At 35.6% G+C, this 15,453-nt stretch overlaps 2 protein-coding genes across 2 annotated transcripts; both read left to right on the top strand.

The window, feature by feature from the left end:
- Positions 1 to 1,311: 1,311 nt before the first annotated feature.
- On the top strand, positions 1,312 to 2,256 carry LOC126497738 (olfactory receptor 5D14-like). The gene has a single exon (XM_050135915.1). The coding sequence runs from the start codon at positions 1,312 to 1,314 to the stop codon at positions 2,254 to 2,256; it is 945 nt and encodes a 314-aa protein (XP_049991872.1).
- Positions 2,257 to 10,689: 8,433 nt separating this feature from the next.
- On the top strand, positions 10,690 to 11,716 carry LOC126497664 (olfactory receptor 5D18-like). Its single transcript, XM_050135840.1, has one exon. It carries the CDS (start codon positions 10,718 to 10,720, stop codon positions 11,714 to 11,716), a length of 999 nt encoding a protein of 332 aa, XP_049991797.1. The 5' UTR covers positions 10,690 to 10,717.
- The last annotated feature ends 3,737 nt before the right edge of the window (positions 11,717 to 15,453 follow it).

Here is a 15,453-nt window from a genome sequence, read left to right as displayed (position 1 = left end):
CCTATCTAAAACACCTGATGGGCTAATAAAAAGCTGAATGGACAATTGTGAGGCAGAAGAAAGGATAGGTGGAGCTGGCAGGCAGAGAGAATGAATAGAAGGAGAAATCTGGAAGGAGGCAAAGAAGGAGCAAAGGAGATTAAGGAGGGATAAAAGAAGGGGCCAGCCACCCAGCCAGCAATGGAGTAAGAGTGAAAGTAAGATGACAGAAGTAAGAACAGGGAAAAGCCCAGAGGCAAAATGTAGATGGGATAACTTAAATTAAGAAAAGCTGGCTAGATACAAGCCAAGTTAGTGCTGGAAATTTATAAGTAAAAGTAAGCCTCCATGTTTGATTGATCTGAGAGCTGGTGGTAGGTCCCCCAAAATAATAAGGAGAAAAGATAACCAACAACATTTTGACATTATAGCATGGGTCTAAAATAAAAGAAAATTCAACATTTTGGCATTCCAATGTGGGGCTAGAGTAAAAGAAACACCAACAACAGAAGGCCTTTTGAACTGTCTCACAAAAGGGATTGAGTTTGCCTGTGCTATATACTCTTATCCAATCCAAAGAGATCCACTGAGAGTAACAGGAGATGAGGCAGTGTTTGGGTGTTATTTTAATGTCAGTGCTGAGGATGTCTTAATTATATACTAACAGAGTTTGGGAGTCCAATGTTTTCTGTGTTGTTTCAAGGAAAGTCTCACTATTAAAGCTTCATTAAGTTGAGATTTGGTGTTCATCCTAATTGTCTGCTCTGAGGCCTGTGTGGAATATATTTTCTTGGATTTTCTCTAGAGTTTTTGTCCCCAGTGATATCACATGAACATAAACGGCCTTCTCTTTCTGCTGTACTTGATTCACAGAGCACCAGGAGCATGGTGACTCTCTGTAGCAAGTAAGTTTATCCAGATTTTTTCATTGCTGTGAAAGTGTTATTTTACTAAGATGCTCTTTGATCTTTCTTTCTATGTAAAGTCATTAATGCAGACACAGCAATATTCATGAGAGTAGTGTATACAGAGATATTTTGTCTCAATATTTGGCAATCTACTAACAAAGAAAACATAAACTTCTTTTGAATCTGCCTGGGCTTCAGTGACACAGTAATACAAAAGATGACCAAATGATATTGCTATATCTTTTCTGTTAGATTTCTCTAATATTCTATTTCTAGGAATTAAAAAAGTCTCAATGTCAGATTTGTGCAAATAATCAAAATACAATGTCATTTTTATTGTTATTTGAGAACTGTTTGACATTTATCACATAATTTTGAATTAAACAGGAGACTCTTATGCTTCAGTTGCTCACTGATTGGAACTATGGTGCCAACTGAGAGAAATGTGAGTGTGCAGATTATTTTCGCCCTTCTGGGATTCACAGACTATCCTGAGCTTCAGATCCCCCTATTCCTGATCTTTCTCTTCATGTACATCATCACCGTGGTGGGAAACCTTGGGATGATAGTGCTTATCAATACCAATACCAAGTTCCACTCTCCCATGTACTTCTTCCTCAGCCACCTCTCCTTTGTTGACTTCTGCTACTCAACCATCATCACGCCCAAGCTGCTTGAGAACTTGATCCTGGCTGATAAAACCATCCTCTACTTCAGCTGTTTGTTGCAGTACTTCCTGTCCTGTGTGGCTGTGGTGACTGAGTCCTACTTACTGGCGGTGATGGCCTACGATCGCTTTGTGGCTATCCGTAACCCTTTGCTGTATACTGTGGCCATGTCACAGAGGCTGTGCATCCTGCTCGTAACTGGATCATATTTCTTGGGTACATTTTCCCCCTTGATTCTCCTCTGCTATGCTCTCCAGCTCAATTTTTCTGGCTTTAATATTATCAACCACTTTTTCTGTGAATATACTGCCCTCATTGCTGTCTCTAGTTCTGATATACACATCCCCAGCCTGCTACTCTTTTGTTTTGCAACCTTTAATGAAGTGAGTACACTACTAATGATTCTCACATCTTATGTATTCATTTTTGTGACAGTGTTAAAAATCAAATCGACTAGTGGACGTCGCAAAGCTTTTTCTACCTGTGCCTCTCACCTGACTGCTATCACCATATTTCATGGAACCATACTTTCCCTGTACTGTGTCCCCAACTCCAAAAACTCTAGGCAGGCAGTTAAAGTGGCCTCTGTCTTCTACACAGTGGTCAACCCCATGCTGAACCCTCTGATCTACAGCCTGAGAAACAAGGATGTGAAAGAGGCTGTCCAGAAATTAGTGGGAACAAAGGTTGCACTTCACTGAATCATCAAAAAGTGTATTCAATACTAGTATAAAATCAGAAAAAAATGGCTGTTGCTAAGCTATGGTCCATATTTGTATGTGTTCTATCGATTGTGATGAAATGTAGCTTGATAAATTCAACTAAGTAGAAGCCAAAAATGTTTACTATTTGGAGAAAGTGCAAAATATTTTGGTGAACAATGTTGATTTGAAGCATATAATTAAAAAAACATAAAGCACTAGAGAGCATCACAGGCTCATTGTATGGAGAATGTATTTCTAAGAGTGTTTGTAACTAACAGAGAATACATGTTTGGTTTTGTCGCATGGGCCACAATAAGCTTCTAGCTCTGAAGTTCTCAGAAATGCTGTCATTGTTAAGAGAGACTTGTTATTATATTACATTATTAAAACACAAGGAAGTAACTTTACATCTTATATTCATTCTTTGTGTCCTACACATAGTACATAAAGAGTAGACTGAATTTAATAATCACCTTTTGTTGAAGGGCATAATGATGATCATTATATATTTTTGGTAGAAAATGATACAAACATCTAAAGAAATTAAGAATTGCATGTACAGACTTAATCTTAACTCTACAACTGATATCAACTTCCTTTTATATAAAATGATTATTAGACCCTGAGTGTTAGAGGACATGGAAATTAATTCTGTGTTTCATAAAGGAACATATTTGAATCATTTTATTATTTCTAGTTAGCACATAGATGTTATTGGGAAAAAGTTTCATTCACAGAATAATTAGTAGTAACATTATTTGGAGCATCATTTATAGTAATTTATATTTCATAGTTTATATAAATGAGTAAAAAACCCAAAACCTGAAGGTAAAATTTCCATGAATTAACATAAAATTTGTGTGATAATCAATGCTACAGAAATTATAACATTTTCATTTATGAAAATATCATTATTTTAGAAAAAAACAGTCATAGGAGGGAAATGTTTTCATATAATGTTTTTATTTTCCAAAGAATGAGTTCTAAAATTTAATCTTTAAATTTCATAAACACAACAAATATCCTTAAGCATTAATAGACTGATAATAAACAGTGGGAAAATGTCACATTCATAGATAAATTCATATAAAATATACTTAGTATATACAAAAACTACAACCATTTTAAGAATGGAGTAAAAACTGATCTCTATTATCATTTCTCTTCTGTAAGAAAGGTAGGAAGAAAAATCTTTAATAACATAGTTGTGGTGCTAGGGTAATTCCAGTCACAGGCCCATGTGGTTCACTATTTGCTCCCTAGTTAGTAAAACTGTTTGAGAAGTATTAGGAGGTGTAGCTTTGCTGGGGGACATATGCCACTGGGTGTGGGCTTTGAGGTTTCAAAAGTCTATACGAATCCCCCCCCCCTTCCTCCTGCTTATGGGTCAGATGTGAGCTGTCAGCTTCTTCTCTGTATTAGACCCGTCTTTCTGCTCTCATGTTTCCCCCTATGATGGTCATGAAGTCTGAACATCTAGAAGTTTGAAACCCCAGTAAACATTTTCTTTTGTAAGTTACTGTGGTCATAGTCTTTATCATTGAAATAAGACAACAGCCTTAGGTGAAGTGGTAAAGAAACCAATATTTTTATTCATTCTAGCAGTGAGATAACAAGATTCATTATTTCCATTAGACTATTTGAATTCATTTTGCACTTCTTACATTGAAAAGACTTAATCCTAGGAATTAATCCCAGAGCCAAAGTAACAAATTTATAGGCACATATATATTAACACAATGTGTAACAGCAACCAGGTAGATGGAATCCAAAAAATAAATGAGTAAAATTTGTTCACAAGGAGTAATGAAATGTGAAAATATTTAAATACTGGTGATACATCTACATACTGGTTTTGTATTCCTAGATGCATTTAAAACATATTCATTTTATTATTTTACTTTGTGTGTATGAATGTTTTTTTTTCTGTGTGCCATCTTTATTCTTGGTGCTCAAGGAAGTTGATAGAGATTACATATAATTGTAAACACCCATGAGAGTTGTGGGACCTTAATGCAGGTCCTAGGAAAAACAATTGCTCTTCACCATTGATCATTTCTCAAGGAGATGTAAGTTGTATTCTTAAATAAGTAAAGACAAGATTTGAAATAGAGTTTGCAGAATTAACAAATGGGTCACATAATAGAAATTATAATTCAAAAAGCAAGAAAGGAAATAAAATAGCATTTCATAAAATATATTAATAAATGTATAATTATAGGCCAGAGTTTCAAGAATAAGAGAGAAGAGTTAGATCTAAAAATTTGGAGAATTTAAGCACAAATAAGTTCATCTCAAACTTAATTTAGAAATTTCCTTGAAAAAATGGTTCCAATAATAAGTATCAATGAAAAAGTAGAAATAAATGTCGTTAACCTCAAATATCTATAAAATACTAAGGTTGGAAGTCTTTTTCTCACACCCCAGCCAGCTCCCAAATAAACGGCATGGATGCTTATTATTATGAGAGTTAGACCGATAGTTTAGGCCTATTTCTAACTAGCTCTTATAACTTAAATTAACTCATTTTTATTAATTTGCTGTCTTCCTCATCGCTCTATTGTTGGGACTATTTGGTGTCCTGACCTTCAGCTGCTCTCCCTGCTAGAACCTTCTGATTAGAGTTACTAAAAGCTGTGCCTTGCCTTGAGGATCAGAGGATAAGGTTTTCACCTGTTGGCCCACTTGACTGTTGGGTAGACAAGCCTCCATGGTGCTATTCAATAATTGGGAGCTTCTTACCAGTGACTAGAGGGCCGTGTCTCTGTCTCTCTGTCTGTCTGTCTCTGTGTGTTTCAACCTCCAGCCACTTGCTCGAAGCTCACGAACTGGATGGTAGCACATAGAGCGCAGACAGGCTTTGTGCACTGCCCTCTATTACCTTTATTCTGTACTTCCTCTGTGTCCTGACATCTCTGCAAGACTCCATCCTTCTTCTTCCCCGTAGTCTCGCTGATCTGAATATTCTGCCTAGCTATTGGCTGCTCAGTATTTTTTTTTTATTAAACCAATCAGAGTGACAATTCTTCACATGAACAATAAGATTATTCCACAACAGTCCAATGATTTCCTCTGAAACAGAATTCAAAGTCCTTGGGATAATGACTGCTATTCAAGTCTAGACGATTAAAGATGAAAAATAATCTTGAGTAATTTAACAACAAACAGCTAGTGTCATGATATCAGAGAGATAAAAGTGCCATTTTAAATGATTTTACTTAGTTTATAGATAGAAATTTATACAAAAAATGAATATTCACTGTAGATGATTTAAAGGCACAATAAGTTCAATCCAATTTTAAATAACGATGGTAAATAAAGGCATGAACACATAAATCTTTGGTTACTACTAAATGCATGCTGATCATGGTTTTGAAAATAAAGAATGTGAATATTTATATTTCCTCCTTCTTTTGTTTTTTTTTTTTTTTTGAGACACGGTTTCTCTGCATTTTGGAACTTGTCCTAGAACTAGCTCATGTAGACCAGACTGGCCTTGAAATCTTGAAATCTTGAAATAAAGATATCTGACTGCCTGTGTCTCCCAAGTGCTGTCATTTAAGATGTGTGCCACCACCACCTAGCTTATATTTTCCCTTTTTAATTGATCTCAAGATCTCAAAATAGTGAATGAAAAGAGGAAATTCAGAAGCAGTGAGTACAAATAGTAGAACCAAATTAGAAAGATTAAATTTGAATTTCAAATAATATTTCTATGTATAATTAAATCATTTGATAATAGATTGATGGATCACTTGAAAATAAAATAATCTGTCCTGACAATACCTGAATCAGCAGATAAGAATGAATCATAAAATATCAACTTCCATGTACCTTCAGTAGGTGATGACTGATAGAAAGTTGTGAAGAACTCTTGACAAACACAAATTTAGAAATTAACTCAAAATAAAAAATAGGAATCTGGGAGATAAATTTAAAAATTTAAACATAAATTAGATTTTAAAAAAACTAAGAATGATGCTTTTGAGAAGTTTTACATTACTGATCATGCAGACAGACCTGGGTTAACATTCACTGTGAAATAAGTCGTTAGTCCCATAGCCATCCTACCGCTATTGCACAAGTGAGCACACATTCCTGGCAGATCAGTATGGTAGTGTGCAGTGTATGGTGCTGTATAGGACCACTGGCATCTTTTCTTCCTTGGTATCCCTGTAGCACCTTCCAGCATTATGAAATTATTAGAGAGAAATGTACGTATACATTGCAAAAATTAAAACAAGATAAAATTTTTTCCAACACTTTTATAGCTATTTGAATAAATAATTTATTACTGCATAAATGTACTATACTGTGGCCTTGTCTGACTTCTTTTCTTAAAATAACATCTCTAGTAACAGTTTTTGCAGCATTCGCAGAATATAATTCCATATTTATTTTTAAAAATCATATTTTATGTACAGAATTGATCAACAAAGAGATTTTTTCCTCCCTGTGTCCTATCAAATATAGTACAGGTTCCATGATAAACATGCCATAAATGATTGTGTAATAAATGAGTGAATACATGAGTACTTATGTATCTTTCTGTTATATTTAACTCATTTTCCTGAATTTCTCCATCAGAAGAAAATGTTTTGTAACTTTTATAATTCTAAGTATTGATTCATATACTTATAGTACACTATAATTAATGATGATCCTCATATGAGTAGAAAAATCAGATACTTGAATATGTTTCTGTAATAATTCATTTTCAATAATATATTATATATGTGTATACATATTATATTTATGTGCAAACATATACATGTATTTAGAGATACATATAATAGCAGTTATATATGTTTGCTTAATTGAAAAGTGATGTGGGATTCCTCTCTGTATGCTGTGAATTCCATTTGTTAAGAAAGAATGTTCTTTGGACCTATTGCAGCACAGAATAGGGCAAGGTGGGATTTCCGAGCAGAAAGAGGAAAAGAGAGTAGATGGAAGGGAGAAGATGGAGTCAGGAAACAAACAAGCAACCTCTGCAAACCAAAAAGCAGGATAAACTTAGATGAAAACTTCCTTACACTTTTTTTTTTTGGTAGACCAGGCTGGCCTTGAACTCACAGAGACCTGCCTGCCTCTGCCTCCAGAGTGCTGGGATTAAAGGCGTGTGCCACGCCCAGCTCTTCCTTACACTTTTCTAAAGAGAGTGACTGGGTTGTTGGTTTACATTTGTAAGTGGTTTCAACATGGTATACTTCATTCTTTAAAACCCCATGACTTAACTACAGTAGTGTAATTTTGTTTACTTTTGAATGAATACTTTTCATTTTTCTTTTAATTGGCATGTGATAGATTGATAATTTCCATTTCATGAAGAAACATTTGAAATTGGTTTTGGTAGATTTTCCTCTCTCTGAATAATTGTTAAATTTTGTTTGATTCCAGTAATATGTAAAGTTTTTTTTCAAATTCAATAAATATTTGATGGTATTGATAAACAAAATAATGAAATTCATGCTATTGTATACATTTTATTCTTGTAAGAAGAAGCAAACTCTGTGATAAATTTAAAACCCATGTTTTTATGTTCAGTAATGTCTACATTATGTAGAGCAAACCCTTCAGCTTGAGAGGATTTCTAGAAAATGATCTGGATTCTCAGTAGTGAATCATGAAAGACCATATCCCCTAAATGCTCATTTTGTAAGAAACAAAATGGCTTAAGATTAACTAGATGGCCCAGTAGAGTCATCGGCTGAGGAAGGAAGCATCTACTATGAAGAAAACAAGAAATGATTTTTTTCTTTATTTGGTATTATATTTTATAAAGTACTCTTTCATCTTTAATGAACCATAATGACCTGAGAGTAATATATATATCTTTCATATACCCCAGAAATAGTCAATGTCCTATGGAGAGAGAACATCATGCCTGGCAAAAAGATTAAATTACTGTGCCATAATGTTGATTTCTACAGTATATTATATCTCCCAATAATAGAACACTGAGGAGGTCATTCTTTGGCTATGGAATAACATGAGCTACTTACATGTTTATAATATACATATATATATATAATATATGTACATATACTAATCATATTACATTATACTCATGAGCTGTCATCAGTTATGATCTAAATTGCTTTAACAATTATGTCAGACTAAAGTGATTAATTTTAATTGCTTTTTTATGATCTCAAGAGGATTTAGCAATAGTCTCTAAAGGTTTCTGGAACCAAGATTGTAACAATAAATACAAGAATCCAACTGTCACTCTCAAAAAGGAGAGTGTCTTTTTGTTCTTAGAAAGTTAGTTACTAAATTCTAGCTATTAATATTAATGTGAACTCAGAATTTATGAGTAGAATATTCTTTAAAGACTTGTGAGTGAGCCAGAGTCACAGGGTCTAATCTTTCTGTGAAACTTTACTTTAGGTGTCCTGGTCTAGGTAAGTACCTTAAGAATCTTGTGAAACTTGGTGCATTGGGTAGGAGAAAGATCAGCTGTATGAACCTGAAATTCTCATTTTTATAAGATCTTGAATATAAATCGAGGATGAGTCCTCAGATATTTATGTGAGGTAAAATAAACATTGTCAGCTAATCAAGACAATAAAAAGGAGATTAAGATTATAAAGAATAAAATTAATATAACAAGGTTTATTATCATATTTCAAAAGATAAAAATCCTTACCAAATATTTAATAAATTAAATAATAATAAAGATATAATAGCCATTACATAAATAAACAAAAAATGTGAGTTCCTTTGAAAAATTTTAGCAAGACATTACAAACATCTAATAAATAATTAATCCTTAATTCCATATATTATACTTTGGTTATATTTGCTTTTCCCTCTTATCTTCCAGATCTAAACCACAATCCCAGAGAATTTACACAACAATGAGGACACTAGGAGACATTTACATAGATCTAATCTATATGGGAAGTAGAAAAAGACAAGATCTCCAGAGTAAAATGGGAGCATAAGGACCTTGGGGGAGGATTGAAAGGCAGAGGGGAGAGGCAGGGACAAAAGCAGAGAAAATTTAGAGCTCAATAAAAATAAATTAAAAAAAATAGAATTCTATCATTTTTCATAAATACTCTGAATTTATTTGCAATATGAGCAGGACTTTTGCTTCATCTTATAAAAATGTTTTTTAAATTTCAATTCCTACTTTTAATTTGAGTGTTATACATCAAGCCAAGTGTTACCTGAATTTTATCCTGATTTTTTTTTATATTTAATTAAAAATAGATTTCTTTTTTTCTCATATAGTATATCTTGGTTTTGGCTTTTTCTGCCTCTACAAGTCCCAGATCCTTTACTCTCTTCTCCCCCAATCTGTATATGCTTCCTTTCTGTCTCTTAATTAAATTAAATACATAAAAAGGCCTTTGAAAAATATAATATTCATTATAAAAGTTCTAGAGAGTTTTGGAATACAAAGGACATACATCAACATTTTAAAAAAGCAGTGTACATTAAGTCCATAGCTAACATCAACTTAAATTGAGAGTAACTATAAGCAATTCCACTAATATCAGGAACAAACGAAGATTGTCTACTCTCACCATGCCTACTCAGTACAGCTAACTGTGTTAGCTAGAGAAATACAAAAAAGTGAGGAAGACCAAGAGGATTCAGATAGGAAAGAAAGAAGTCAACATATCTTTATTTGCAAATGCTATGATAACATGTATAAGTGATCCAAAAGTTTTCACTGGGAAACACCTACTTCTGATACAAACTTTCAGCAAATTCAATAGATACAAAATTAATTCACAAAAATCAGTAGCTCTTCTGTATACAAATAAAGAAAATAGATTCCCTTTGAATGAGAGAAACTGTGCTAAATTACTGAGAAATAAACAGACAACAGTTCAAGGTGAGAAATCAGAACTGTTTATAATTCAAATATTGTAGCACAGAATGCATAACTTAATTCCTGTATATATTCCTGGCTGTTTCTTACCGATAAAGTAGTCATGATGTTATTTTTGGCTTATATTCTGTGAACCTAAACAATCCAGTACCACTGAAAGTTGTATGTAAATATTTTATTTGAAATAGCGTCAAGTACATCCACACACATCTTCCAATTTACATCTCAAGAATTTTTTTTTTATTTGAGAGGCTATGATTTTATTCAATAACTGCAGGGATAGCCCAACCCCCTTAGGGGGCATGTTTGCCTCGGGCTAATGTTTACATATAAATCTGGCGAGCATGAGCCCGCTGCCCCTTCTGCTTTTCTGTTCTCCATGGGAACCTGTGGTTCTGTAAGTCTATTTCCCCATTAAAGCTGTATATATTATTACAATCTGTCTGCATTCATTTACGCCGGTACAAATAACTTATTTTAATATTAACTTTGTTTACAACAGTTATGATATTTTAATAATATGCACAAGCTTTGTTATATGTACAATAACTTTGTAAGATACTATGTGCTATTCTCCAAGTTTTGTGAAGAGTGTGAAACAAGCTGGCTATGTCTTCACATTCTGTTTTTACTCCTAGGTATTCTAGATTCTTACAAAAGGAAACTATGTCTCTGTCAGATGGAAATAACAGCGGGGCCATTTTCACCCTCTTGGGCTTCTCAGATTACCCAGAACTGAAAGTCCCTCTCTTCTTGATATTTCTCACTATCTACAGCATCACTGTGGTAGGCAACATCGGCATGATCCTCATCATCAGAATTAACCCCAAACTCCACACCCCCATGTACTTCTTCCTCAGCCACCTCTCCTTTGTGGATTTCTGCTACTCCTCCATTGTTGCTCCAAAGATGCTGGTAAATCTAGTTATAATAGACAGAACCATAACATTTATAGGATGCTTGGTGCAATTCTTTTTTTTCTGTACTTTTGTGGTAACTGAATCTTTCTTATTAGGAGCGATGGCTTATGACAGGTTTGTGGCCATCTGTAACCCTCTACTCTATACAGTAGCCATGTCTCAGAGGCTCTGTGCCTTGCTGGTGTTAGGATCCTATGCTTGGGGTGTAGTATGTTCCTTGATACTTACCTGTTCTGCTCTGAATTTATCTTTCCGTGGTTTCAACATGATCAACCACTTCTTCTGTGAGTTCTCCTCTCTCCTTTCACTTTCATGTTCTGACACATCTGTCAGTCAATTGCTGCTTTTCATTTTTGCCACTTTTAATGAGATCAGCACACTCCTTATCATTCTATTGTCCTATGTGCTCATTGTTGTTACCATTCTGAAGATGAATTCAGCCAGCGGACGGCGCAAAGCCTTCTCCACTTGTGCTTCCCATCTGACGGCCATAACCATCTTTCATGGCACAATCCTATTCCTATACTGCGTGCCCAACTCCAAGAACTCTAGGCACACCGTCAAAGTGGCCTCTGTATTTTACACAGTGGTGATCCCTATGCTGAATCCTTTAATCTACAGTCTGAGAAATAAGGATGTCAAGGACACAGTAAGAAAAATAATAGACACTAAAGTCTTTTCTTCTTGAACACATTACACCAGTGTGTCCTTTATGTAAAGTGTGTCTATAAAGGTTGACTTAATACTTTCTATTAAACGTAATATAGTTAATATTGTAGATTTTAGCAAATTGAGTTTTATTCCGGAAGAATAAATTTAACTTTTATTTTATGAAAAATAAAAATAGTCTATATCCTTTTATTATAATAGGTCAAATATGTTATTTAATAACATACTTGGTTAAGAATTTTCTATTTCTTGATTGTTGTTAGCTCATTCAGTATGTGAAGACAAATAATTACAAAATATTACAGATCTCAAAAGAGCTAGAAGAATGATACCTAATACACTCCCACTGAAATAACAGTAGAAGTTTCAGGTAATTATATATTATTTGTCCAACATTTATATGAACTTATAGGAGATACCTTATAATCTGTACAAAAGTATGGATCAAAAATTAAAAGTAATTTTAAAAGCTTTATCTATTTATTTCATACATGATGTAAAAACATCAATCACTCTTTAAAAATATCTGTCATTTCTTCACTGAGAATTTCATAGAAGTATGTGGTGTATTTTTATCATATCCACTCCCCAAGACCCTACCTCTATCTTCTCCTAGGGTATGTCAAAATATCACCCTCACAACTTCATGCTCCCTCCTCCTTTTGTGAAGACCACTGATCCCTGTTAGTTCTCTTATATTGTCATGAATGAATGACATCTAACTGGAGCAAGAGCAATGTTCTAGGAATCATCAATGTCTCTGCTTCTCTCAGAAGTCATTAACCTCCAATAGCTTGTCAACTAAGAAATTTCCTATGCTCCTACTACATCCATTTTTAAATGTTAATTATTTTGATCTTGTGTGAGATTTATGATAATGATTACAGTTAATGTGAGTGCAAAAGCACAAAGTCCCTGTCATATTGGGAATAATTCATATAACACTGCTTGTATATTAAAGAAAATATTCCAAAGAACAACTCCTAGAATGGGATAATATTGTTTAGAAGTTTATTCTGCTTTTAAATATACCTTCCATAATGGAGGAGTAGATTCATAAGACTCAAATAGTAAATGAAATGTCATGTATCTCTGAAGCAGAGACTTGGAAGGTTTTAGGAGACCCCCTCTAAGCTTTATAGAGGAAAGTAAACAGTTGCTGGGACATAAGAAACTGAAAAAAAATGTCAGTAAATTCTTGAAACTCTAGAGTGAGTTACCTGCTAGTTATAGAGAGTGCTAAGGTAGCAGATTATGAGTCCTCACCTGCACTGGCTTGAGCTTTTCAGTTATGAAGCTACTTATGAGTCATCTCTTTCCTGTAAGCAATTCTTCAACTTTGCTTAGCGACTCAGTATAAATTTATTGATGCTTCTAGTTTAACTTGGGTGTATTGGTTGCTTTAGTTCTATAGTGGGTTTCCTTTCTGGACTGAATTACCTGGGTATGTATTGTGTCCCTAGAAAAAGTCCGTCACACCAGGGAGACTATCTTAAGCAGGGTTTCTATTGCTGTTAAAAGACACCATGGCCACACCAATATTTACAAAGAAAAGTATTTAATTGGAATGTCTTGCTTATAGTACAGAGGTTAAGTCCATTATCGTAACAGTGAAACATGGCAGTATGAAGGCCCAGATGGTGCTGGGGAATAAACAGAAAGAGTTCTCCATCTTTCAAAAGGAAGGACATCAATTGTGACACTGGAAGTAGCTTGAGCATAGGAGAACTCACATCCTACCACCACAGTGACTCACCTATTCCAACAAGGTCACACCTATTCCATTAAGCCATACTTCCTAATTGTACCACTCCTATGAGTTTATGGGGACCAATAACATTCAAACTACTCCAGAGACCATTTGTAAACTAAGCTTAGAACAAAAGGTTTACATCTACTAAGTAGAGTGAACTTCAAAATCTCAGCAACCAAACAAAAACAAATCAACTGACACCAAATGAAGAGAGAAGGGGGGATAGATAGAATAATGCCTTCATATATACACCTAAGCCACCACCTGGCCCTGAGACCCCAGGAAATTGGGCACACTTTGATTAAGAAATGTGCGATCGAGTGATGAGAAAGATGGCATATGTCCTGGACAGATGGGAGATAAAGGGAAGCAGAGCCGTTCCTACTCTGTGTAAAAAGGTGGAACTGGAGACACAAAGGTGGCAAGGAAAAGGCCCATATGAGGAGCTGGTGCACCCATCTGAGGCAATGATGAGGTCCTGGCTCCCACTACTGATGAAAGTTATGTCTGAGTCTCTGGTCCTACTGCAGCTGTGGTCTGTGTAGACAACATATGCCCGTGTTACCACCGAAAGCCATGCAGATGTCCATGACCTGGGCTGCTGTTTGAAATCATGTGGATGTTCAAGGTCTCCATTGAGCTGGTTTCTCCCATCACCAATAGCTGTGCAGCAGTATAGGCAGTGAACTGAGTTTGAGTTAGTTGGACCTACGCCTTGCCAGGGCGGCTACTGTCTAGCCACTGCAGAGCTGTGAAAATGGGGGCATGGAGGAGAGCTGGCTCTGGGTAGACTGAGAAGAGGAGAGGCTTGGCAGAGACCCAGGCTGACCAATTACACTGACACCTAGGCCCACACCAACATCTACCCCATTTGTGACCTACTGAAGGACATGAAGGATATGGTCCTGCAGATTCATAGGCACAGGATCTCCATGACTTGGGGGCAATAGCAGGATACCAAAGAGGAGCTTCAGTGTAAGTTCAGTACTGATGAGGTAGCAGAAGCTAGGGACCTTGAACAAAACTAAGGACTCATTGCAATGAACATTTGCAAATAAACTGGGACAAAGGGTATCCTGTGTGACACATGGCAGCTTCCAATGCCATTACAATTAAAGAATAAAGATGGAGAGGTGGGAAAGACAGAGGAGAAGAGTGGTAAGAGTATGGAAGAATTGGATATGTGACAACTGTGGCTATTATTAGACAGGTTATAATTAATAGAGGAACACGTCATTGCCCAGAGGAGTCAGTGACATTATTTTATTATAATTTATTATTTTCTTTTGGGAGGAGATTACAAGCATGATATTACAGCAACCAATGTTGCTTACTTTAAATCTACAACAACAACAACTGTCGATTGCATTTGGGTGGGTTACTCAGTCTAGGGGTTTGTAACCCACCCTGCAATCAGTTATTCCAGGGTCTCGGAGGGGCGCTACCTGGAAGGGAATGAGCTAGGACAGAAGAATGAGGCTAAGCAGATTTGTCAAAGCCCCCTTTATTAGGATCATGGTTGCTGTTTATATAGCCCGTGTTCCAGGTCACGTGGTTCAGGTTCGCTTTCTCTTTTTTTTGGTTACATTTGGACAGGTAGGCCAAGAAGTCACGAGTTGCCACACCTGGTTCCCTGGATAGCTGGAATGTGAGGCGCGTTCTGCTAACAGATAAGTTAATTGGGTGTGTGGCAGGTTCTCTCAATAGAACATAATTATGGGTGTGGGGTTCCCTGCAGACTCCTAGGGTGATGGTTCCTGTAATGATTTTTAGGGGGGAAATGGCTCGTGACAAACAACAAAAAAAAGTGCCTGTTAGCAGGTCATTGGTGAGGAGGGTTTGATAGGACCATACCATACCTTGCTGAACTGTTGGTTATTGGTGGATTGTGGAGAAGAGATAATCATTGTCTTTATTTGAGTGTTCCAATATGAGCCCACCAATCTCTTGTGATAATCAGAAACATGTGGTCGTACATAGGTACTTGGTTGAACTCAGTGGAT

This window comes from Alexandromys fortis, unplaced genomic scaffold (assembly GCF_014885135.2).
Source record: "Alexandromys fortis isolate MF-2015 unplaced genomic scaffold, M_Fortis_MF-2015_v1.1 scaffold_23, whole genome shotgun sequence".
NCBI classification, from domain to species: domain Eukaryota; kingdom Metazoa; phylum Chordata; class Mammalia; order Rodentia; family Cricetidae; genus Alexandromys; species Alexandromys fortis.
This window is presented reverse-complemented; position numbering and strand designations above follow the sequence as displayed.

What these genes read in the sequence shown, in the direction of transcription:
- LOC126497738 (XM_050135915.1), top strand. Translation starts at nt 1,312, where the DNA reads ATGGTGCCAACTGAGAGAAATGTGAGTGTGCAGATTATTTTCGCCCTT.
- LOC126497664 (XM_050135840.1), top strand. Translation starts at nt 10,718, where the DNA reads ATGTCTTCACATTCTGTTTTTACTCCTAGGTATTCTAGATTCTTACAA.